The sequence below is a fragment of the Microtus pennsylvanicus genome, chromosome 9, assembly GCF_037038515.1.
Source record: "Microtus pennsylvanicus isolate mMicPen1 chromosome 9, mMicPen1.hap1, whole genome shotgun sequence".
Lineage (NCBI taxonomy): Eukaryota > Metazoa > Chordata > Mammalia > Rodentia > Cricetidae > Microtus > Microtus pennsylvanicus.
The window spans coordinates 50923799-50945170 of NC_134587.1; the positions used below are offsets into that span (position 1 = coordinate 50923799).

Genomic DNA, 21372 nt, shown 5'->3' on the forward strand with positions numbered 1-21372 from the left:
ATCTCGCACGTACATGGTTGAACTTAGGCAAAACAAGCAGCTTACTCACTCTTAGGAATACAATGCTAAGAAGCGATGGGGTAAGGATTTCTACCCATTGCTGTGTCTAAACCACATCACATCTTCCCACCTGGCCTTGCTACAGCAGAAGTTTTGTCAGGTGGAGATGAAGGAAACCAGGAAACCCACACACATCTTTATGATGTGCTCTGCACGTAAAGTCAGTGAGACAGACAGATATGGATAGAAGGCCAGAATTCTACACACTTTGACCTGTCTGTACTGCACCAGCCACCCCTGCTCATCCCAAGCAATGAGGTCTTTTTGGTACTACTGTAGTCACAGTACTGAAAGCCAGACCTGACAGGAGCCTCTCGATTGCCCACAACCCACAAGAAGATAGTCATTGACTTGCTGGTCTTCTTTTCATAGTTTTGCCATGTACTCTGCCTGAATCTTGGTTTTTGGCAACAGTCATCCTTGGGGCTGCTTAGATCCAGCATGTAATGAGAGAAACAGCACTGAGAGAACCCAGTCTTCCGCTAGAGGTGGACCTCGATTTCCTCATCAGAAGGCAGAGCTAATGAACGCCCCGAGGGGATTCAAGGGATACTTAACAGTATACATACAGATGTTGTTTTCACGGGGAGATAATGGCAGGGGGAGGGGGCTCTTTTCTTTCTTGGTCTGAGAGGAGGCAATTTATTTTTAGAGTTTAAATGCCTGGAATCACTTCTTATTATAAAATAAATTAATACTTAATATTTGGTTTAGATAGACTTCCCATTGCTGGTGGGAATATAACATTGGACAAGTGCTCTGGAAGAGCTTGACATTTTCTTAAAAAGTAAGACAGGCATTTGACTCCTAGGTATTAGCCTGATAAATGGAAATACACACTCATACAAAGGCATACTTGTGGGTGCTCCAACAGCTGAGACTGTAATAACAGAAACTGGAATCAACGCAAATGTCCTCCAACGTGAATGAGCAAACAATGTGGAATATCCATTCACTGGACGAGCACACACAGTGAGAATGCTGGTTCACACAGCAGTAACGTGAATAGATCTCAGAAGAATTATATTGCGTGAAAGAAGTCCCCCCTCCCAAAAGGGAGCACATAGTATATGATTTTTATATAAAATTATAGGAAGTAAAGATGAATTCATAGTCACAGAAAATTGATGAGTATTTGCTTAGGGATGAGGAATGGAAAGAACGAATAAGAAAGATTAAAGAAGATTATGCAGCAGCTGGGGGTGGGGGATATATTAATTATATTAACTATGATGATGGTTTCCAGGATATGTGTCAAGACTCATAAGCTATACACTTTAAGTTTGTGTATAGTTTTGCATATCAATTATGCTTCATAAATAAAACTGTTTTAACAAAACATTAAAATTCATGATTTGCTTGTACCATATCTAAATATAAAAATGAAAAACCCGGTATAGTGGCTTATACCTACAATCTCAGCATTTGAGAGGCTGAGGCAGGAGGATTGACATGGCTTCAAGGCCAGTCTGATCTACATGAGTTCCAGGCCAGCATCGGCTAGAGAGTGAATCCCTGTTGATAAATAAATAAATAAATGTAGGGCCTCTGACCTCATGGTCATGATTTTCCTGAAAGTGCTGCACAGTTGAGTTCTAGATGATTCTACTTGAGAACACAGAGAAGAAGAAAGACCTTCTACATTTTGTAATAGCCACCATGCCTCATAGTGATTTCCATTTGACAAATGAAAAAGGTAAGGTAAGGTGCAGAGTGATTTCTGTAGCTGGCCCAAGCTAACATTTGACAGAACAAGGATTTGCTTAGTGGGCAAGACTGAACTGGTCACGGTGGACTCAGAATCAGCTGCCTGAGCCACTGGTCTCTGCAGTTTCTGCTGTGTAACTCTGACACCGTCCACAGCCCTCTCTGGACCTAGCAAGGCCAGCAGTGAACAGCATCAACTCTAGGACAGTCTGCAGCGGCAGGGAGGATGACAGAGCAAAGGCTGCGCATCTTAAACAACTTTTTTTTTTTTGCGGTTTTGATGAAAACAAAGCCCCACAAAAGCTCTGCCAGAATCGTGATGAATGACACCTGAGGATGGAGAGAGTGACTGTCCCCCCATGTCCTTACAGGATGGAGGGCGATGCCGAGTACATCCTCCCTACTGAGACGAGATATATTGGGAACATGAAGGACGGCATGTTCCATGGAGAAGGAACCCTGTTCTTTCCTAGTGGGAGCCGATTCGACGCCACCTGGGAGAAAGGATTGGTGGTGAAGGTGACCAGCTGGGGCTTCGGGAAGGGTCTCAGGCACGAAGAGCCCCCCCACCTGCCGTAGCCCCTTAGCCTCCCTACCTGTTGTTGCCTCTTTCCATTCTCTCCTCCCTCCATCCTGCTGTGCCATTTACAGTCTGCTCTCTGGCCAGTGACTCTCTATCTCTGAAATGCGTGCTCCTCAGTGTGTGTGTGTGTGTGTGTGTGTGTGTGTGTGGTTTTCAACACGGGGTTTTTCTGCGTGTCCCTGGCTGCCCTGGAGCTCACTGTATAGACTAGGCTGGCCTTGAGCTCATGGATCTGCTTGCCTTTGCTTCCCGAGGGCCGGGATTAAAGTGTGCACCGCCACTGCCCAGTCTATGCTCCCGAGCCTTGAACTAACAACAGTCAGTGTGGCTATGTACTGCTGCCGTGGCGGATTACCCCTCAGCTGACCATGTTAAGTCAGCCTCCATGTACCATCGTATGGCTCTGAGGACTGGAAGCCTAAACAGGGCCAGCAGGCCAACCCCAGGAGAGAATCTCTTTCCTCACATTTTTTTCTACCTTCTAGAAGCTGCCTGCGTTTCTCGACTCAGGCCCAGGTGTCACTCCAGTCTCTGCTTACAGCTCCAAGTCACCTCTTCTCCCCCTGCTCCTGTCGTCTCATCCTCTCCCCTGGCCCTGTCTACCTCTCTCTTGTAAGGACCCTCACACTGAGAGGTTCTAGAAGAGGTCTCTTTTTAAAATTATGCAAGGTAACACATTCACAAGTTCCAGCAGGTCTGGTCAGCTTTGGGGGTAGGGTGGGACGGCGTAGCTTAGCCGCCCACAATGGTGCTCACTGTAGAGGGAGAAGTGTGCATTCTCAGCCATCTCCTGACACACAGCACCACCCCTGCTACATCATCTAATCCAAAGGTTCTCATCTTGGGGTTTATGGGTAGAACTTAGGGATCAGTGGATCCCGGATTTATGCACACACAAAAGCCTCTGTGAATATGGAACTATATTTTTCTGCGGGGAAATGACCTGCACTCATTTGAGTTTCCCTGAGTGTTTGCTGGGCCTGACGCATGACCTAAATAAAGGTTAAGAAATGCTTCTTCTTTTATAGCTTGGAGACTCTAAGCCTCAGGAAGGGGATGTGACTTACCCAAGGTCACACAGTGAACAAACAGTATTGTGGGAATTTCCACCCATGTTTCCTGAGGCCTAGGCTGATGTGCTCTTTACATCCTGAGGTTTCCTTTAGCTCTGAAGCAGCAAGAACAGAATGCACACATCTGGGCAGGAGGCTGTGGCTCCTGGCTCTGGCTTTTCCAGCTACAATAATAATAAAAGGAAAAACAGCATGTGCAAGTGTTCCTTTGTGGGTATTAGAGCACTCGGAGGAGGGTGATCAGGAGGGCACGGCAGACGGACAGAGTCTGGCTCATGAGATAATGGAAGCCGGGCCACAGTGTATCCTCTGAAAGCTGGAGGCTCGGAGAAAGCCAGAGCTGGAGTTCTTGTCCAAACTGAAATCAGAGACTCTCGAGAGGCAGAGGCCAGGTGTGCTGATGTCCAAGGCCAAGATGAAATGGGCATCCCAGGACAGCTGAGAGCAAGTGGTCCTTCCTCTGCCCCATCTTCTGATCAGGTCTTTAACAGTGCTCATCTGTATGGGCGAGGGTGATCTCTGTACTTGGTCTGTCAACTCAAATGCAAATCTCTTTGGAAAACACACACACCTCCCAGATAAGCTTGGCACATACCTATCTCACCAAATTCCCAGCCACCCCTGTTAGAGGGATACTGTCATCCTAATCCTATCAATGAGGAACCTGGTCAGAGCCTAGACCACCTGCCCAGCCACATGCAGTCTCCATGATTTCTGCATCATACATAGGCTGGGTGCAGTACCTCTGTCTCCCCTAACCTTCACAACCATGGCCATTGTGACAGCTGTCACTTCATTCCCGAGGCAGTGAGAAGCCAACTGTTTCCTTGGTTCCTTCCAGGGCAAGTACACCTTTGCTGATGGGCTGCAGTATGAGGACAGACATTGGCACTACTGTGACAGTTATGACCGGAGATTCCACACCGAGATCTGCTACGGCCTGAAGCCCTCAGGTAGCACACCCACAGCGAGAGGGAGGTTGAAGGCACCTGAAGTGAATGTCTGGTTCCCACTGAACCTTCCTGAGGGGAAGATGGATGCAGCAGGCCCAGGAGAGCCACAGGACCCCGTCCTCACATCTCAGGCCCCTGGGCTGGCCAAGCGGAGGAGACCAAGGAACCCCACTTCTCTGTGCCTCCGCTTTCCCCATCCAAGTCAGGGAAGCAGTGTTTTCTGCCTTACAAGTCCATTGCCAATAAGAAAATTTGTACCTGGAATGGTGCTTTGCATGCATGTCAGGTGTATGGCACACGACAGCTGTCATGCTAAAAATATGTAAGCATTACAGCACAAGAGGGTGGGAAAGGGGGACACAGGCCAACGGGACATGTGCTCTGTGGGCTGGGTCCCTCCAGTCCCTTTCTTCTCTTAGACTGTTTAGGGTGCCCCTTCTGGTCACTCTTCCCTGCCCTGCCTCACGGGGGAGAAAATCGAGAGCATCTCTAAGATGGCAACTCGACTGAGGCGTTCAGCAATCATTGCCAATACACATGTATTTTGGTCAGGGTCAAGTGTATAATTAGACAACATTCAAGCATTGCTTTTGTGTGATGCAGATATGCAAGCACGGCATGGTGGGCATTCAACTTTCTGCTCAGAGAAAGGGAAATTCAGGACTTAATATTAAAAAGAACATTCCAGCATCCTTCTTTACTCCAGTCATGGCATTCCAAGACTTAAAATGTCTGTATGCCCCTTCCTTCCTGGGGAAGTGCCCCTGACTTAGGGATCAGACTCAGACCCACTCCTTCCCTCATGTGTCACTTAGCACCCAGGGCCCAGAGCCTGGCAGCTTCCTAGCTACCTTGCACTGGGCCTGTTACTCAGCCTTGGATGTGAGTTCCCTCTGAGGATTACCTGAGACAGGAGGAGCCAAATGTCTAGTACACAAGAAACAATGAATGGAGCCACTGATGTGGGATTCCCCTCTGTATGCTGCGAACCATTGGTTAATGAATAAAGCTGCTTTGGCCTGTGTCAGGGCAGGATAGAGCTAGGCAGGAAAACTAAACTGAATGCTGGGAATAAGAAGACAGAGTCAGAGAGATGCCATGTAGCTGCTGAAGGAGATAAATGCCCACAAACCTTACTAGTAAACCATGAGCCTCGTGGTAAAATACAAAATAATAGAAATGGGTTAATTTAAGACATAAGAGCTAGCTAGCAATGTGCTTAAGTGATTGGCCAAGCAGTGTTGTAATGAATACAGTGTCTGTGTGACTATTTCGGGTCTCGGGGGCTGGGACAAACAAGCAGACTCTGCCTACAGTACCACTGTGGCTATTTTGGAGAAAGTCCAGGTGCAGACCTCTGTTTGCCCTTTCCTGGTGACCTCCCTCTCTGGGTTCTGTTCTTAGGTTTCCTGGAGTGTGGCCAGGGGTTCACACCTGTGGCCTCTGTTCTGCGTGTGGTCAAGGGTTCACGCCTATGGCCTCTGTCCTGTGATCAAGGGTTCACACCCATGGCCTTTGTCCTGAATGTGGTCAAGAGTTCACACCCATGACCTCTGTCCTGTGTGTGACCAAGGGCTCACACCTGTGGCTTCTGTCCTGAGTGCTACCAAGGGTTCACACCTGTGGCTTCTGTCCTGAGTGCGACCAAGGGTTCACACCTGTGGCTTCTGTCCACACACTGGCTAGCCCTCTTGAATCTACTCTCCTGGCCATCTCTGACTCACCCCTGGGTTTCTCTGACTTCAGAACTTTATCATGGTGGCCCAGGAAATGGATGAGGATGATATCAGAGAAGGCAAAGGGTCTAGCTCCCAAGGCCCTGCTCACTGCCCCGTTTTCAAATGCTCCCTGGGCCCTGTTCCTGATGACTTTGCTCCTGGCCCTGCAAAAGTAGCCTTTGGTCCCACGGCCACATGAACAACAGCTAGGGGTGCACATGGCCTTGGTGATATACTACCTGTCCTTTGTGCCTCCTTAAGGTATCTCTCAGCTCACCAACATGGACCCACCTAGAAAAATCCCCACTGGCTGCTATGACTGTGGCGATGGCTTCTACGACCCCAAGACCAGAGTCATCAAGGATTACCGTAACCGCTTTCTGAGAAATGCAGGTAGGTGTATGCTGACACTGCGGACATGCTTTCTCTTCACCTGCAGGGATAACAGCACACATGTGCATGCATGTGTGTGAATACATTAAGAAAGAGATGAATATGGTCATCTGGATGTCCCCTTGACCTCAAAGCTGGCAGGTCTGTGTACGGCCAGAGTGAGAGCACGGAAGTGTGTGCTGAAAGAGTAAGGCTCTTCTTTCTGTAAGCATCCCTTCATTAGCATTAGTAGACTCCTGCTGTGTTGAAGATGCCATGCTTGGCACTGGGTATAGCAGAGAGAAGCTACATCCCAGCCCCTTCCTGCTGGAGCTGATGCTCCCATAGGCAGTAGAGAAAACAACAGACAACTGATTGCATCATGGAACAGGCCATCAGAAGGAAGACATGGCCCTAGAAGTGGAAAGGTGGGGGCACCATGGAGGAGTAGTTTATGGTCCCCAGTCCAGAACCAAGGTACCAGAGGTTTTGAGAAGAACATGGCATCTCAGTCGGCACCTAGGAATTGACCCTGGATGTGGGAAGGAGCTTGTCAGTCAGTGGGAAAGCACAGGCATGGCCAAATAGCAGTGACTCCGTGTAGTCCAGGAAAGCTGGCTGGCTGGCCGGCCCCTCGGCTAGCTGGTGCATACAGAACTTCATTTTAGTGAGAGACCCCAAGGCTGATAAGACTTCACAGTGACCTAACTCTCAGGAGGCAGTGTACAAATAAAAATATGAGTGTTTCCTATAATTCATGGGGTCATAGTCCCACTACAGTACTGATAGCTATGTCCTTCTCAAAGACGTGCAAACATCTGTAGACATGCACGCGTGTGCGCGCGCACACACACACTCACACACACACAGAGAGAAGGAGGGGTGTATATACTTTTAAGGGATTTGCAGTCTGTGGAGAAGCTCTCTGTGTGAGGAAATATCTAGTAGAGCAGAATGGCTCCACGGCAGTGAACAGCATCCCCTTCCCACAGGGACATCACTCAGTCAGTGGGGATGCAGAATGTTGCCAATAGGGCTGGCATGAGAGCCAGGGAAGCATCTGCTGATCCCAAGGCTGGAATCCAGAACCGCTTTGAAAAGAGTGTACGGAATGCTGAGATCCAGGGCCCAGCGATTCCCCTTCTTGTGGGGACACTGTGCCTCAGGACCAAGTGAGCCAGTGCTACACAGCGTGACTTCCCCAAGGGCCTATCGAAGGCTAGTGTCCCTCTCACGTTTATTTAAGCTGTAAATGCCTATTTCTGTCAACATTTGCTTAATGGTCACAGGGTCTATGTGAAAGGAACTCTCACCTCCACTTGCATTCAGGACTTGTCAAGAAAATAGGAAGAAGTAGCTGTCGGGAGCTTGGCTAAAAGGCTAGCACCAAGAAAGCACCAATAGATCATGGAGACAGCAGAGAAAGTCACACATGGAGCAGCCCCACCTCTGGGCCTAGGGCAAAGGGCAACAGTGGGGGTCACAGGAAGTGAGTGGAGGTACTAAGGAACTCTGAGAAGAGGGCATTGTCAGGCTGCAGCTGAGATCCAAGCGGGCACTGCAAATTGGAGTCTGTGAGGAGTGCAATGATGCTGTTTCTGGAAGTGTAGGAAAAAAATGACATTGGGCGGGAAATGCCACTTCTAAGAAACATTAGCGTGAACAGCAAACAAAAGAGAAAGGAACCAGAGAACTGACTGGCAAAGTGCAAACGTGCCCTGCTGCCGTGCCTGCCCCAACTACACAGAGCAGAGTGTGAATGTACCTCCATGTCCTACGGCCCCCACTACACAGAGCAGAGCGTGAATGTACCTCCATGTCATACGCCCCCACTACACAGAGCAGAGTGTGAATGTACCTCCATGTCATACGCCCCCACTACACAGAGCAGAGCGTGAATGTACCTCCATGTCATACGTCCCCACTACACAGAGCAGAGCGTGAATGTACCTCCATGTCATACGTCCCCAACCTGGACAGAGCAGAGCGTGAATGTACCTCCATGTCATACGCCCCCATCCTGCACAGAGCAGAGTGTGAATGTACCTCCATGTCATACGCCCCCACTACACAGAGCAGAGCGTGAATGTACCTCCATGTCATACGTCCCCAACCTGCACAGAGCAGAGTGTGAATGTACCTCCATGTCATACGCCCCCACTACACAGAGCAGAGCGTGAATGTACCTCCATGTCATACGGCTCCCACTACACAGAGCAGAGTGTGAATGTACCTCCATGTCATACGCCCCATCCTGCACAGAGCAGAGTGTGAATGTACCTCCATGTCATACGCCCCCATCCTGCACAGAGCAGAGTGTGAATGTACCTCCATGTCATACGCCCCCACTACACAGAGCAGAGTGTGAATGTACCTCCATGTCATACGCCCCCACTACACAGAGCAGAGCGTGAATGTACCTCCATGTCATACGGCCCCCACTGCAAAGAGCAGAGCGTGAATGTACCTCCATGTCATACGCCCCCACTACACAGAGCAGAGCGTGAATGTACCTCCATGTCATACGCCCCCACTACACAGAGCAGAGCGTGAATGTACCTCCATGTCATACGTCCCCACTACACAGAGCAGAGCGTGAATGTACCTCCATGTCATACGGCCCCCACTGCACAGAGCAGAGTGTGAATGTACCTCCATGTCATACGCCCCCCACTACACAGAGCGTGAATGTACCTCCATGTCATACGCCCCCCACTACACAGAGCGTGAATGTACCTCCATGTCATACGCCCCCCACTACACAGAGCGTGAATGTATCTCCATGTCATACGCCCCCACTACACAGAGCAGAGTGTGAATGTACCTCCATGTCATACGTCCCCACTACACAGAGCAGAGTGTGAATATACCTCCATGTCATAAGGCCCCCACTACACAGAGCAGAGCGTGAATGTACCTCCATGTCATACGCCCCCACTACACAGAGCAGAGTGTGAATGTACCTCCATGTCATACGCCCCCACTACACAGAGCAGAGCGTGAATGTACCTCCATGTCATACGCCCCCATCCTGCACAGAGCAGAGTGTGAATGTACCTCCATGTCATACGCCCCCACTACACAGAGCAGAGTGTGAATGTACCTCCATGTCATACGTCCCCAACCTGCACAGAGCAGAGCGTGAATATACCTCCATGTCATACGCCCCCCACTACACAGAGCAGAGTGTGAATGTACCTCCATGTCATACGCCCCCACTACACAGAGCAGAGTGTGAATGTACCTCCATGTCATACGCCCCCACTACACAGAGCAGAGTGTGAATGTACCTCCATGTCATACGCCCCCACTACACAGAGCAGAGCATGAATGTACCTCCATGTCATACGCCCCCACTACACAGAGCAGAGTGTGAATGTACCTCCATGCCATACGCCCGACTACACAGAGCAGAGCGTGAATGTACCTCCATGTCATACGCCCCCATCCTGCACAGAGCAGAGTGTGAATGTACCTCCATGTCATACGCCCCCCACTACACAGAGCAGAGCGTGAATGTACCTCCATGTCATACGTCCCCAACCTGCACAGAGCAGAGCGTGAATATACCTCCATGTCATACGCCCCCCACTACACAGAGCAGAGTGTGAATGTACCTCCATGTCATACGCCCCCACTACACAGAGCAGAGTGTGAATGTACCTCCATGTCATACGCCCCCACTACACAGAGCAGAGTGTGAATGTACCTCCATGTCATACGCCCCCACTACACAGAGCAGAGCATGAATGTACCTCCATGTCATACGCCCCCACTACACAGAGCAGAGTGTGAATGTACCTCCATGCCATACGCCCGACTACACAGAGCAGAGCGTGAATGTACCTCCATGTCATACGCCCCCATCCTGCACAGAGCAGAGTGTGAATGTACCTCCATGTCATACGCCCCCCACTACACAGAGCAGAGCGTGAATGTACCTCCATGTCATACGTCCCCAACCTGCACAGAGCAGAGAGTGAATGTACCTCCATGTCATACGCCCCCACTACACAGAGCAGAGTGTGAATGTACCTCCATGTCATACGCCCCAACCTGCACAGAGCAGAGTGTGAATGTACCTCCATGTCATACGCCCCAACCTGCACAGAGCAGAGTGTGAATGTACCTCCATGTCATACGTCCCCACTACACAGAGCAGAGCGTGAATGTACCTCCATGTCATACGCCCCCATCCTGCACAGAGCAGAGTGTGAATGTACCTCCATGTCATACGTCCCCACTACACAGAGCAGAGCGTGAATGTACCTCCATGTCATACGCCCCCCACTACACAGAGCAGAGCCTGAATGTACCTCCATGTCATACGCCCCCCACAGCACAGAGCAGAGCCTGAATGTACCTCCATGTCATACGCCCCCACAGCACAGAGCAGAGCCTGAATGTACCTCCATGTCATACGCCCCCATCCTGCACAGAGCAGAGCGTGAATGTACCTCCATGTCATACGCCCCCCACTACACAGAGCAGAGCGTGAATGTACCTCCATGTCATACGGCCCCCACTACACAGAGCAGAGTGTGAATGTACCTCCATGTCATACGCCCCCACTACACAGAGCAGAGTGTGAATGTACCTCCAAGTCATATGCCCCCACTACACAGAGCAGAGTGTGAATGTACCTCCATGTCATACGCCCCCACTACACAGAGCAGAGTGTGAATGTACCTCCATGTCATACGGCCCCCACTACACAGAGCAGAGCGTGAATGTACCTCCATGTCATACGCCCCCATCCTGCACAGAGCAGAGTGTGAATGTACCTCCATGTCATACGCCCCCTACTACACAGAGCAGAGTGTGAATGTACCTACATGTCATACGTCCCCAACCTGCACAGAGCAGAGTATGAATATACCTCCATGTCATACGCCCCCACTACACAGAGCAGAGCGTGAATGTACCTCCATGTCATACGCCCCCACTACACAGAGCAGAGTGTGAATGTACCTCCATGTCATACGCCCCCACTACACAGAGCAGAGTGTGAATGTACCTCCATGTCATACGCCCCCACTACACAGAGCAGAGTGTGAATGTACCTCCATGTCATACGCCCCCACTACACAGAGCAGAGTGTGAATGTACCTCCATGTCATACCCCCCCACTACACAGAGCATAGCGTGAATGTACCTCCATGTCATACGCCCCCACTACACAGAGCAGAGTGTGAATGTACCTCCATGTCATACGCCCCCACTACACAGAGCAGAGCGTGAATGTACCTCCATGTCATACGCCCCCATCCTGCACAGAGCAGAGTGTGAATGTACCTCCATGTCATACGCCCCCACTACACAGAGCAGAGTGTGAATGTACCTTCATGTCATACGGCCCCCACTACACAGAGCAGAGTGTGAATGTACCTCCATGTCATACGGCCCCCACTACACAGAGCAGAGTGTGAATGTACCTCCATGTCATACGCCCCCATCCTGCACAGAGCAGAGTGTGAATGTACCTCCATGTCATACGCCCCCACTACACAGAGCAGAGTGTGAATGTACCTCCATGTCATACGCCCCCCACTACACAGAGCAGAGTGTGAATGTACCTCCATGTCATACGCCCCCCACTACACAGAGCAGAGCGTGAATGTACCTCCATGTCATACGCCCCCACTACACAGAGCAGAGCGTGAATGTACCTCCATGTCATACGCCCCCCACTACACAGAGCAGAGTGTGAATGTACCTCCATGTCATACGCCCCCCACTACACAGAGCAGAGTGTGAATATACCTCCATGTCATACGCCCCCCACTACACAGAGCAGAGTGTGAATGTACCTCCATATCATACGCCCCCCACTACACAGAGCGTGAATGTACCTCCATGTCATACGCCCCCACTACACAGAGCAGAGTGTGAATGTACCTCCATGTCATACGTCCCCATCCTGCACAGAGCAGAGCGTGAATGTACCTCCATGTCATACGTCCCCAACCTGCACAGAGCAGAGCGTGAATGTACCTCCATGTCATACGCCCCCATGCTGCACAGAGCAGAGCGTGAATGTACCTAAATGTCATACGCCCCCCACTACAGAGAGCAGAGTGTGAATGTACCTCCATGTCATACGCCCCCATCCTGCACAGAGCAGAGCGTGAATGTACCTCCATGTCATACGTCCCCACTACACAGAGCAGAGTGTGAATGTACCTCCATGTCATACGCCCCCCACTACACAGAGCAGAGCGTGAATGTACCTCCATGTCATACGCCCCCACTACACAGAGCAGAGTGTGAATGTACCTCCATGTCATACGCCCCCACTACACAGAGCAGAGTGTGAATGTACCTCCATGTCATACGCCCCCACTACACAGAGTAGAGCGTGAATGTACCTCCATGTCATACGCCCCCACTACACAGAGCAGAGTGTGAATGTACCTCCATGTCATACGGCCCCACTACACAGAGCAGAGCGTGAATGTACCTCCATGTCATACGCCCCCACTACACAGAGCAGAGTGTGAATGTACCTCCATGTCATACGCCCCCATCCTGCACAGAGCAGAGTGTGAATGTACCTCCATGTCATACGCCCCCACTACACAGAGCAGAGTGTGAATGTACCTCCATGTCATACGCCCCCACTACACAGAGCAGAGTGTGAATGTACCTCCATGTCATACGCCCCCACTACACAGAGCAGAGTGTGAATGTACCTCCATGTCATACGCCCCCACTACACAGAGCAGAGTGTGAATGTACCTCCATGTCATACGCCCCCACTACACAGAGCAGAGTGTGAATGTACCTCCATGTCATACGCCCCCACTACACAGAGTGTGAATGTACCTCCATGTCATACGCCCCCCACTACACAGAGTGTGAATGTACCTCCATGTCATACGCCCCCCACTACACAGAGTGTGAATGTACCTCCATGTCATACGCCCCCACTACACAGAGCAGAGCGTGAATGTACCTCCATGTCATACGCCCCCACTACACAGAGCAGAGCGTGAATGTACCTCCATGTCATACGCCCCCACTACACAGAGCAGAGTGTGAATGTACCTCCATGTCATACGCCCCCCACTACACAGAGTGTGAATGTACCTCCATGTCATATGCCCCCCACTACACAGAGTGTGAATGTACCTCCATGTCATACGCCCCCAGTACACAGAGCAGAGTGTGAATGTACCTCCATGTCATACGCCCCCACTACACAGAGCAGAGTGTGAATGTACCTCCATGTCATACGTCCCCAACCTGCACAGAGCAGAGCGTGAATGTACCTCCATGTCATACGTCCCCACTACACAGAGCAGAGTGTGAATATACCTCCATGTCATACGGCCCCCACTACACAGAGCAGAGTGTGAATGTACCTCCATGTCATACGCCCCCCACTACACAGAGCAGAGTTTGAATGTACCTCCATGTCATACGCCCCCACTACACAGATCAGAGTGTGAATATACCTCCATGTCATACGGCCCCCACTACACAGAGCAGAGCGTGAATGTACCTCCATGTCATACGCCCCCACTACACAGAGCAGAGCGTGAATGTACCTCCATGTCATACGGCCCCAACCTGCACAGAGCAGAGCGTGAATGTACCTCCATGTCATACGCCCCCCACTACACAGAGCAGAGCGTGAATGTACCTCCATGTCATACGCCCCCAACCTGCACAGAGCAGAGTGTGAATGTACCTCCATGTCATACGCCCCCACTACACAGAGCAGAGTGTGAATGTACCTCCATGTCATACGCCCCCCACTACACAGAGCAGAGTGTGAATGTACCTCCATGTCATACGGCCCCCACTACACAGAGCAGAGTGTGAATGTACCTCCATGTCATACGGCCCCCACTACACAGAGCAGAACCTGAATGTACCTCCATGTCATATGGCCCCAACCTGCACAGAGCAGAGTGTGAATGTACCTCCACAACCCAGTCTTCTGTCACAATGCTCCTAAGCAGGTGAGCTCTTCTACAGATGTTAAAACTTCCTGATAAAGGTGTGTCCTCTGTGCCCCAGTTGGTATGGAACACGAGGCTACCACATACTGTCAAAAAGCTGAACTGTCCTTTCTAGAAATACAAAGATACTGGCACCTTTTCGTCACATGGGGAGATAGACGCTCGAAGACCCTAGACCCATAATCAACTAATATTAATTTCTAATCAGTCCTGCTTAAAGAACCTATAACCAGCCAGCCACTGTCAATAATCCTTCTATGAAACAATTTGGGGGAGGTGAAGGCATATATAGGGGAGCACAAGGAAGACCAATGCTGTGGGCACAGAAGACTACAGGCAGAGCACGGGCGAGACTGCCATCACCACATCTTTGACTGACCATGAAGCTGAGCATAACATTTATGAGCTCTTTCTTCCACTTCACACCAGGTCCTGTTAGCCTCCAGCTTTATATTTCCTCTGGTCTCACTTTTGTGTTTGTTTGTTTGTTTAATCTGGCAGGGTTACGTAAACTGTCATTTCAAAGGGTCTGAATCCTGACAAGACCTGTCAAAAAGTCCAGACAGAAACACTGGCTATTCAGGTTGATTCTATTTTTGTTACGTTTCTATCAGCAGTGGAAGTGTTAAGGAGTGTGGAGAACCCCTGGGTTCTATGTAGTGGTTCCTTTGTCCAACTGTATAACAGCAACCCAGTTAACCTGTAACCAGTGACTCCAGCCTGTGTAGTGCTCTCCTCCATGCTAAACTCTGTTGTGAGTCTTTTTCTGTCCTGCCAGCCAGCTCCCAAATAACTACACAGAGACTGATTAATTGTGTAAACTCAGCCAATAGCTTAGGCTTTCTTCTAACTAGCTCTAACTTAAATTAACCCATTTCTATTCATCTATGTGCTGCCACGTAGCTCATGACTTTTACCTCGTCGCCTACATGTCATGCTTTCTCCATGACTCTGTCTTTCTTCTTCCCAGTATCCTCTGTGCCTAAAAGTCCTGCCTACTATTGGTCATTCAACTCTGTATTAAACCAACCAGAGTGACACATCTTCACAGTGTACAAAAAGATCATTCCATAGCAAAGCTCATTGGAGCCATGCTGCATCACCTGACAGGACCACCCCCTTGAGAACTGAGATCTGTAAGCCAGTGAAGTTGAAGCTGCAGGGCAAACATTCTTCCTAAAGCCCCTGAGCCAGTGCAGCAGGCATGCCTTGGCACTGAACACAGGGCTAGCATACAGTGGTGCTCATTAAATAGGTATGAAGCAGGGCCGGGTGTATCTCAAGGTAGACAGCATTTGTCTAGTATACACGAAGCCTTCATTTCAATCCTGAAAAAAAGGATATGTAAACCAGATAAATGAAGAAATGAATGTGAACTATGAACCTCTACCCTGGGGGTGGGGGCAGGGGAATATATTTCTTGCATGTCTCTGATGTGTTTGACTATGAAATTTGCTGGGAAGTGGGTCAGTGGGAGCATTTTGCAGAAGTAGGGCAGTATGAAGTCTATTCTGGAACATTCCAGAGTGTGATGTGTTTGTTAAATCTTTCTATGGTTAGGGTAGAATGCAAGAGATTCATTTGATGCTTTTAAAGGTTTGAATTGTATTCCAGTCCTGTTTCCCCAGAGTCACAGCCTGATGTTCATGACAGACCCAGAAGCACACATTTGCAATGTAATGGGCAGGACTTTTGACGAAGTGGGAGATGAAGGGAAGGGAAACATGATACAGAGAACAGGGCTCACAGAGGTGGAAGCAGGAGAACCAAGAGGACAACACAATACTCACACATAGCAAGTTTGAGGCCAGCCTGGTCAGATGTGTTTAAACCAGCAATGGATACCTACTGATTACACCAGCAGGAGAGTCGGGGAGGGGCACGCTAAGCAGAGAGAATATGTAAAGACACAGAGGCATAGAAACATGCCATGACCGAGTAACCAGAGTGTTCCAGAGAAGCCTTTCTTGGTCGTGTACTCAAACATTTTGGGACTCTATGAGAGTGGACACCAATGTTTTGCACACTTGTTATGTGTCTGGATCTGGGCTAGGTATGGTGGAAGCAGTGCCCCAGAATCTTCTCCAGTGGAACAGGAAGGACTGCTGAGGAAATGATCCTTACAGTACAGAGCTGCTGCCAGCACACAGGAGAGAGCCGACCCCGGAGGCCAGCACACAGGAGACAGCCGACCCTGGAGGCCTGCACACAGGAGACAGCCGAACCTGGAGGCCAGCACACAGGAGGGACAGCCGACCCTGGAGGCCAGCACACAGGAGAGAGCCGAACCTGGAGGCCAGCACACAGGAGGGACAGCCGACCCTGGAGGCCTGCACACAGGAGACAGCCGAACCTGGAGGCCAGCACACAGGAGGAACAGCCGACCCTGGAGGCCAGCACACAGGAGACAGCCGAACCTGGAGGCCAGCACACAGGAGGAACAGCCGACCCTGGAGGCAGCACACAGGAGAGAGCTGACCCTGGAGGCCAGCACACAGGAGAGAGCTGACCCTGGAGGCCAGCACACAGGACACAGCCGACCCTGGAGGTCAGCACACAGGACACAGCCGACCCTGGAGGTCAGCACACAGGACACAGCCGACCCTGGAGGCCGGCACACAGGACACAGCCGACCCTGGAGGCCTGTACACAGGAGACAGCCGACCCTGGAGGCCGGCACACAGGAGAGAGCCGAACCTGGAGGCCAGCACACAGGACACAGCCGACCCTGGAGGTCAGCACACAGGACACAGCCGACCCTGGAGGCCGGCACACAGGACACAGCCGACCCTGGAGGCCTGCACACAGGAGACAGCCGACCCTGGAGGCCGGCACACAGGAGAGAGCCGAACCTGGAGGCCAGCACACAGGACACAGCCGACCCTGGAGGCCAGCACACAGGACACAGCCGACCCTGGAGGTCAGCACACAGGACACAGCCGACCCTGGAGGCCGGCACACAGGACACAGCCGACCCTGGAGGCCTGCACACAGGAGACAGCCGACCCTGGAGGCCGGCACACAGGAGAGAGCTGACCCTGGAGGCCGGCACACAGGAGAGAGCTGACCCTGGAGGCCAGCACACAGGAGAGAGCTGACCCTGGAGGCCGGCACACAGGAGAGAGCTGACCCTGGAGGCCTGCACACAGGAGACAGCCGACCCTGGAGGCCGGCACACAGGAGAGAGCTGACCCTGGAGGCCAGCACACAGGAGAGAGCTGACCCTGGAGGCCAGTAGGCCAGGGCAGTCTCACAGAACACCTCTGAAATCAACACAAGAACAGAGAGACACAGCAGGGCTGGGAAGAGCAGGGGACAACATGTGCAAAGGTCAGAGTTGGGAGAGAGTGTCTGCCACCTGGGAACCACAGTGACAGGAGCATGGTGGGGGTAGGGTGGACAAGGACTAGAGGAAGGAAATGTTTCAGACTGGAAGTGTAGCAACTTTAGAAAGACCCATTACACAGAAAGGAAAGGGCAAAAGAGTTAAGTTTAGATAGGAGATCCTTCTGGTAAGATGGTGGGTGGGAGAGGGCAACTGAAAGGACCCTGGTAGGCCCAGGCTGGTGACCCATAAAACCTGGGTTACAGTTCTGGCCCCAGCTCTCTGAATGTAAGCCACCATGAGGATGCTCTTCACTGCTGAGCCATCTCTCCAGCCCAAGAGATGCCTTTCCTAGCTGGGGACTGTGGCACCCGCCGCACTCAGTTACTGTGAAATTAACTTCTTTTGAGGAAAAGCCTTGCTATGTTGCTCAGGCTGGCCTTGAACCCCTGGGCTCAAGCACACCTCTTGCTTCAGCCTTCCAAGTAGCTAGCATCACAGGCATGCAAGCTGTGCTAGGCTTTTAGTGATAATTTAAATCCACCCTTCTACTCACTAAAAAGGTTTGCAAACCTCCAGCATTCCAGGATATGAGCGGGCGACCTGGGCTCTACTGAGTTTGGCTTTAGGCTATGTCAGTTAGTTTTCATTATCAACTTGGCAAAATTGAGTCCCCTGGGAGGAGTGTCGCTGGGGACGTGTCTGTGAGGAGTTACATTAATACCTGTTTGAGATGAGCTGACCTTTCTCCTGTGGGTGGCACCATTCCCTGGGCAAGGCTATGTAAGAGTGGAGCCAGCGGGCTGAGCACCATGGTGGGTGCGCCCAGCTCTCCCGGGCTCTTGCCTCCTGACTTCGCCTGGACTATAACCCAGACTGTGGGCCCTGTGGAGTCTTCCTACCTCAAGTTGCTTTTGTCACAGCAGCAGGGAAGGCACGGGCCCTGAGGCACTTCAGGAGTGTTTCCTCCCGATGACCGCACACGTGACACAGCCCATGTGCATATGCCTACTGCACACACGCAATGCTCAGTGTTTTCTAGTCTGCTCTTTGGTAGGTGCTGGCTGCTCGGCACTATGCTGACTTCACAGCTCTCTCCAAGGACTGCCAGAGGTGGCCTTTGCTGGCTCCGCCTGCCTCCCTCTCCTCTAAGGTCACACAGGCTTCCCAGCAGTGCTTAGCCTGTGACAGTGGGAGCTCATGAGGTCATGGACTGGGCGACTATGTCTGTCGTCACTGTTCCTGGCATCTCACAGGTCCCATGAGCTGATCATGTCTTTGTAAAAGAAAAGGCAGGCAGGTAGCGCCCCTCCTCTCACATCTCACGTGTTCTCCTTCTGAGATTCAAAGTTCAGTTCTCACACATAATAGACAACTTGCTATTTTGAATGAAAGCAATCCGTTATATTTCTACATGGTGCCAAGGTTTCAAATCATCTCACTGGCCAACATAGGGTCATAATGTGGGGACTCAGACCATATCTGATCTGCAGGGTTTGTGTTTCTTGGTCTAATGTTTGAGCTTGGGCTTAGCTGCTAGGTGAGTGCACAGTACTTGAGTCCCTGCTGTATAGCTAGCCGCATTAGCCATTTCTGTCCGCCTCACAGCTTCTGCTCATGTGCTGCCTCAAGCCTCATTAACGCCTCCATATGTACATGCTGGCATCTGGAACGGAGGCAGATGTCCTGAGATGAGAATGTCAGGTCTTAGAGTGGCAGGCAGGCTGGAGGCACTAGAACTATTCCATCTCCCCATTAGTGATCTTTCCTCTCCCCGGAGCTTCCTGTCTTAGAACAGTAACTAGTAAGTGATAGCCACTGGGCACAGTTAGTGCATTCCCCTCTCAGTACAGCAAACACAACAAACCAGGCTTGTTTAGGACCTTCTGTCCCATGAGAGGCCTGAGGACTGGGAGAGGGGCTGTAACGATTAAAGACGCAGGGCCTAGAACCCCATCAATGGTAGGTGAGCTGTGTGATCATGGATAGCTCACTTTGTGCTCTAAGAGCCTCAGTTTCCTCATCTATGAAATGGGTATTGTGGTAACATCTCTCTGGAGGATCTGCGGGGCAAAGGGAGAATAAGTACATGACTAGGCAGCCCAGCACCTGGCCCCACAGGTGTTCAGTGATTGGCGGCTCGAGGCCGCCATCACTATGGTGATTACTGACTCAGGCTGGAGGAATGAGGAGTAAGTGGGGCCCTGGGGCTTATTATGTTTTCTCTGGATGCTAAGGAGCAAAGAAGTCTCTTGGGAGACAAGTGTGATTGGCTATGCTAATTTTGCTGCCTCCTTCCTGTTCAGCCTGGGAAACAGAATGCTACTGGGAGCTAGGGTCCAGGTCTGGGTTCACTTGTTTGAAGGTCTACCTGTGTTCTACACCATGTTCAAGTCCACCCAGGCTACCAGCCATCCGTGAGTGAGCAGCGGCACAGACAGCCTTTCCCGCCTTCCTGCACCTGCCACAGACCTCATCCCTCAGCATTAGCACGGAGCCAGGCCAGGAGGCCAGCCTGATGTTACTTCAGGATGACTTCACCCGCACACCCCCCTCTCAGGGGGCAAGGCTGGAAAGCTCCCTGGAGAGGAGGCTGGCCAGGCCCTGGGCTTTGGACTTCTCTCAGCTCTCACCCTCACCTTATCTCTAACAGAAGAACTCGCGTGACCTGTAGTTTACAGTGTGATGTCAGACAGGCTAGCAAGTTCCTTATGGGAGCCTGGAGAGATATCTCAGTGGTTAGACCATTTGCTGCTCCTGCAGAAGACCCGTGTTTGAGTCCCAGCACCACATGGTGGCTCACAGCCCTCTCTGTAACTCCAGTTCCAGGAGATCTGACACCTCTTCTGGATTGTGTGAGCACCAGGCAGGCATACACATACACATAAACTAAGTCTTTAAAAACAGAATTTGCTTCTGGTTGGTCACACAGCTGTTGACAAAGTTTGGCCCAAACCCAAAGCTTGTCTGCTGTAGTTTGGTTGTGGGCACAGCCCCTCAGAGCTCCAAGTGTTGAAGGGTCGGGGCCCCAGGGGGTGTTATCAGGAGGTGAAGCCCTAGGGGAGACCCTTAGGTCACTTGGGACCTCCCATCACAAGCGTCTGAGCCCTGGGTTCTAGTGCCACAGCCAACCCTTCACATGTCACCTCCACTGAGATACCACTCTCACCAGAGGCCCAAAGCGGCCAGGCTGCCACACGACACAAGCTGAATAGACTTTCTCCCTCTGTGTTCACTGCCTGGCTGCTCTGTCCTAGTCACAGCACGCTGGTAAATACACTATTATTTTCTTCTTGTGAATGTGCACTAACTCATTTCATGCTCATTGGCCTCTTAAGTCTGGGCATACATGAGTCATGGTTGTCCCTCTCCCAAACACAGTCACTGGAGCTCAGAAAGGCTCCCAAATGGATGAGAAGCCCCACTCTCGAGTCTTAAGACAAAACCACTGCAGTCTCCCAATTAAGCGTAACCTTTTTTGAAAAGTGGTCCTTTCTACGCTTTGATCCGATGAGGAAGCATTTGAAGATATTCAGGTCAATTGCCTTTAATACAATGAAAAACCAAGAGATTAACTAGTGCTGCCCCCCCCCATGTGCCGCCTTCACCTCAGG

At 51.0% G+C, this 21372-nt stretch overlaps 1 protein-coding gene across 1 annotated transcript in view; it reads left to right on the forward strand.

The window, feature by feature from the left end:
- Morn5 (MORN repeat containing 5) overlaps positions 1–21372 on the forward strand; it is a 35147-nt gene that overhangs the window by 1319 nt on the left and 12456 nt on the right. Inside the window, exons 2-4 of the mRNA XM_075984617.1 lie at positions 2139–2286; positions 4265–4376; positions 6356–6487. Coding sequence (XP_075840732.1) covers positions 2139–2286; positions 4265–4376; positions 6356–6487 — 392 coding nt within the window. The remainder of the gene's footprint in view (positions 1–2138; positions 2287–4264; positions 4377–6355; positions 6488–21372) is intronic.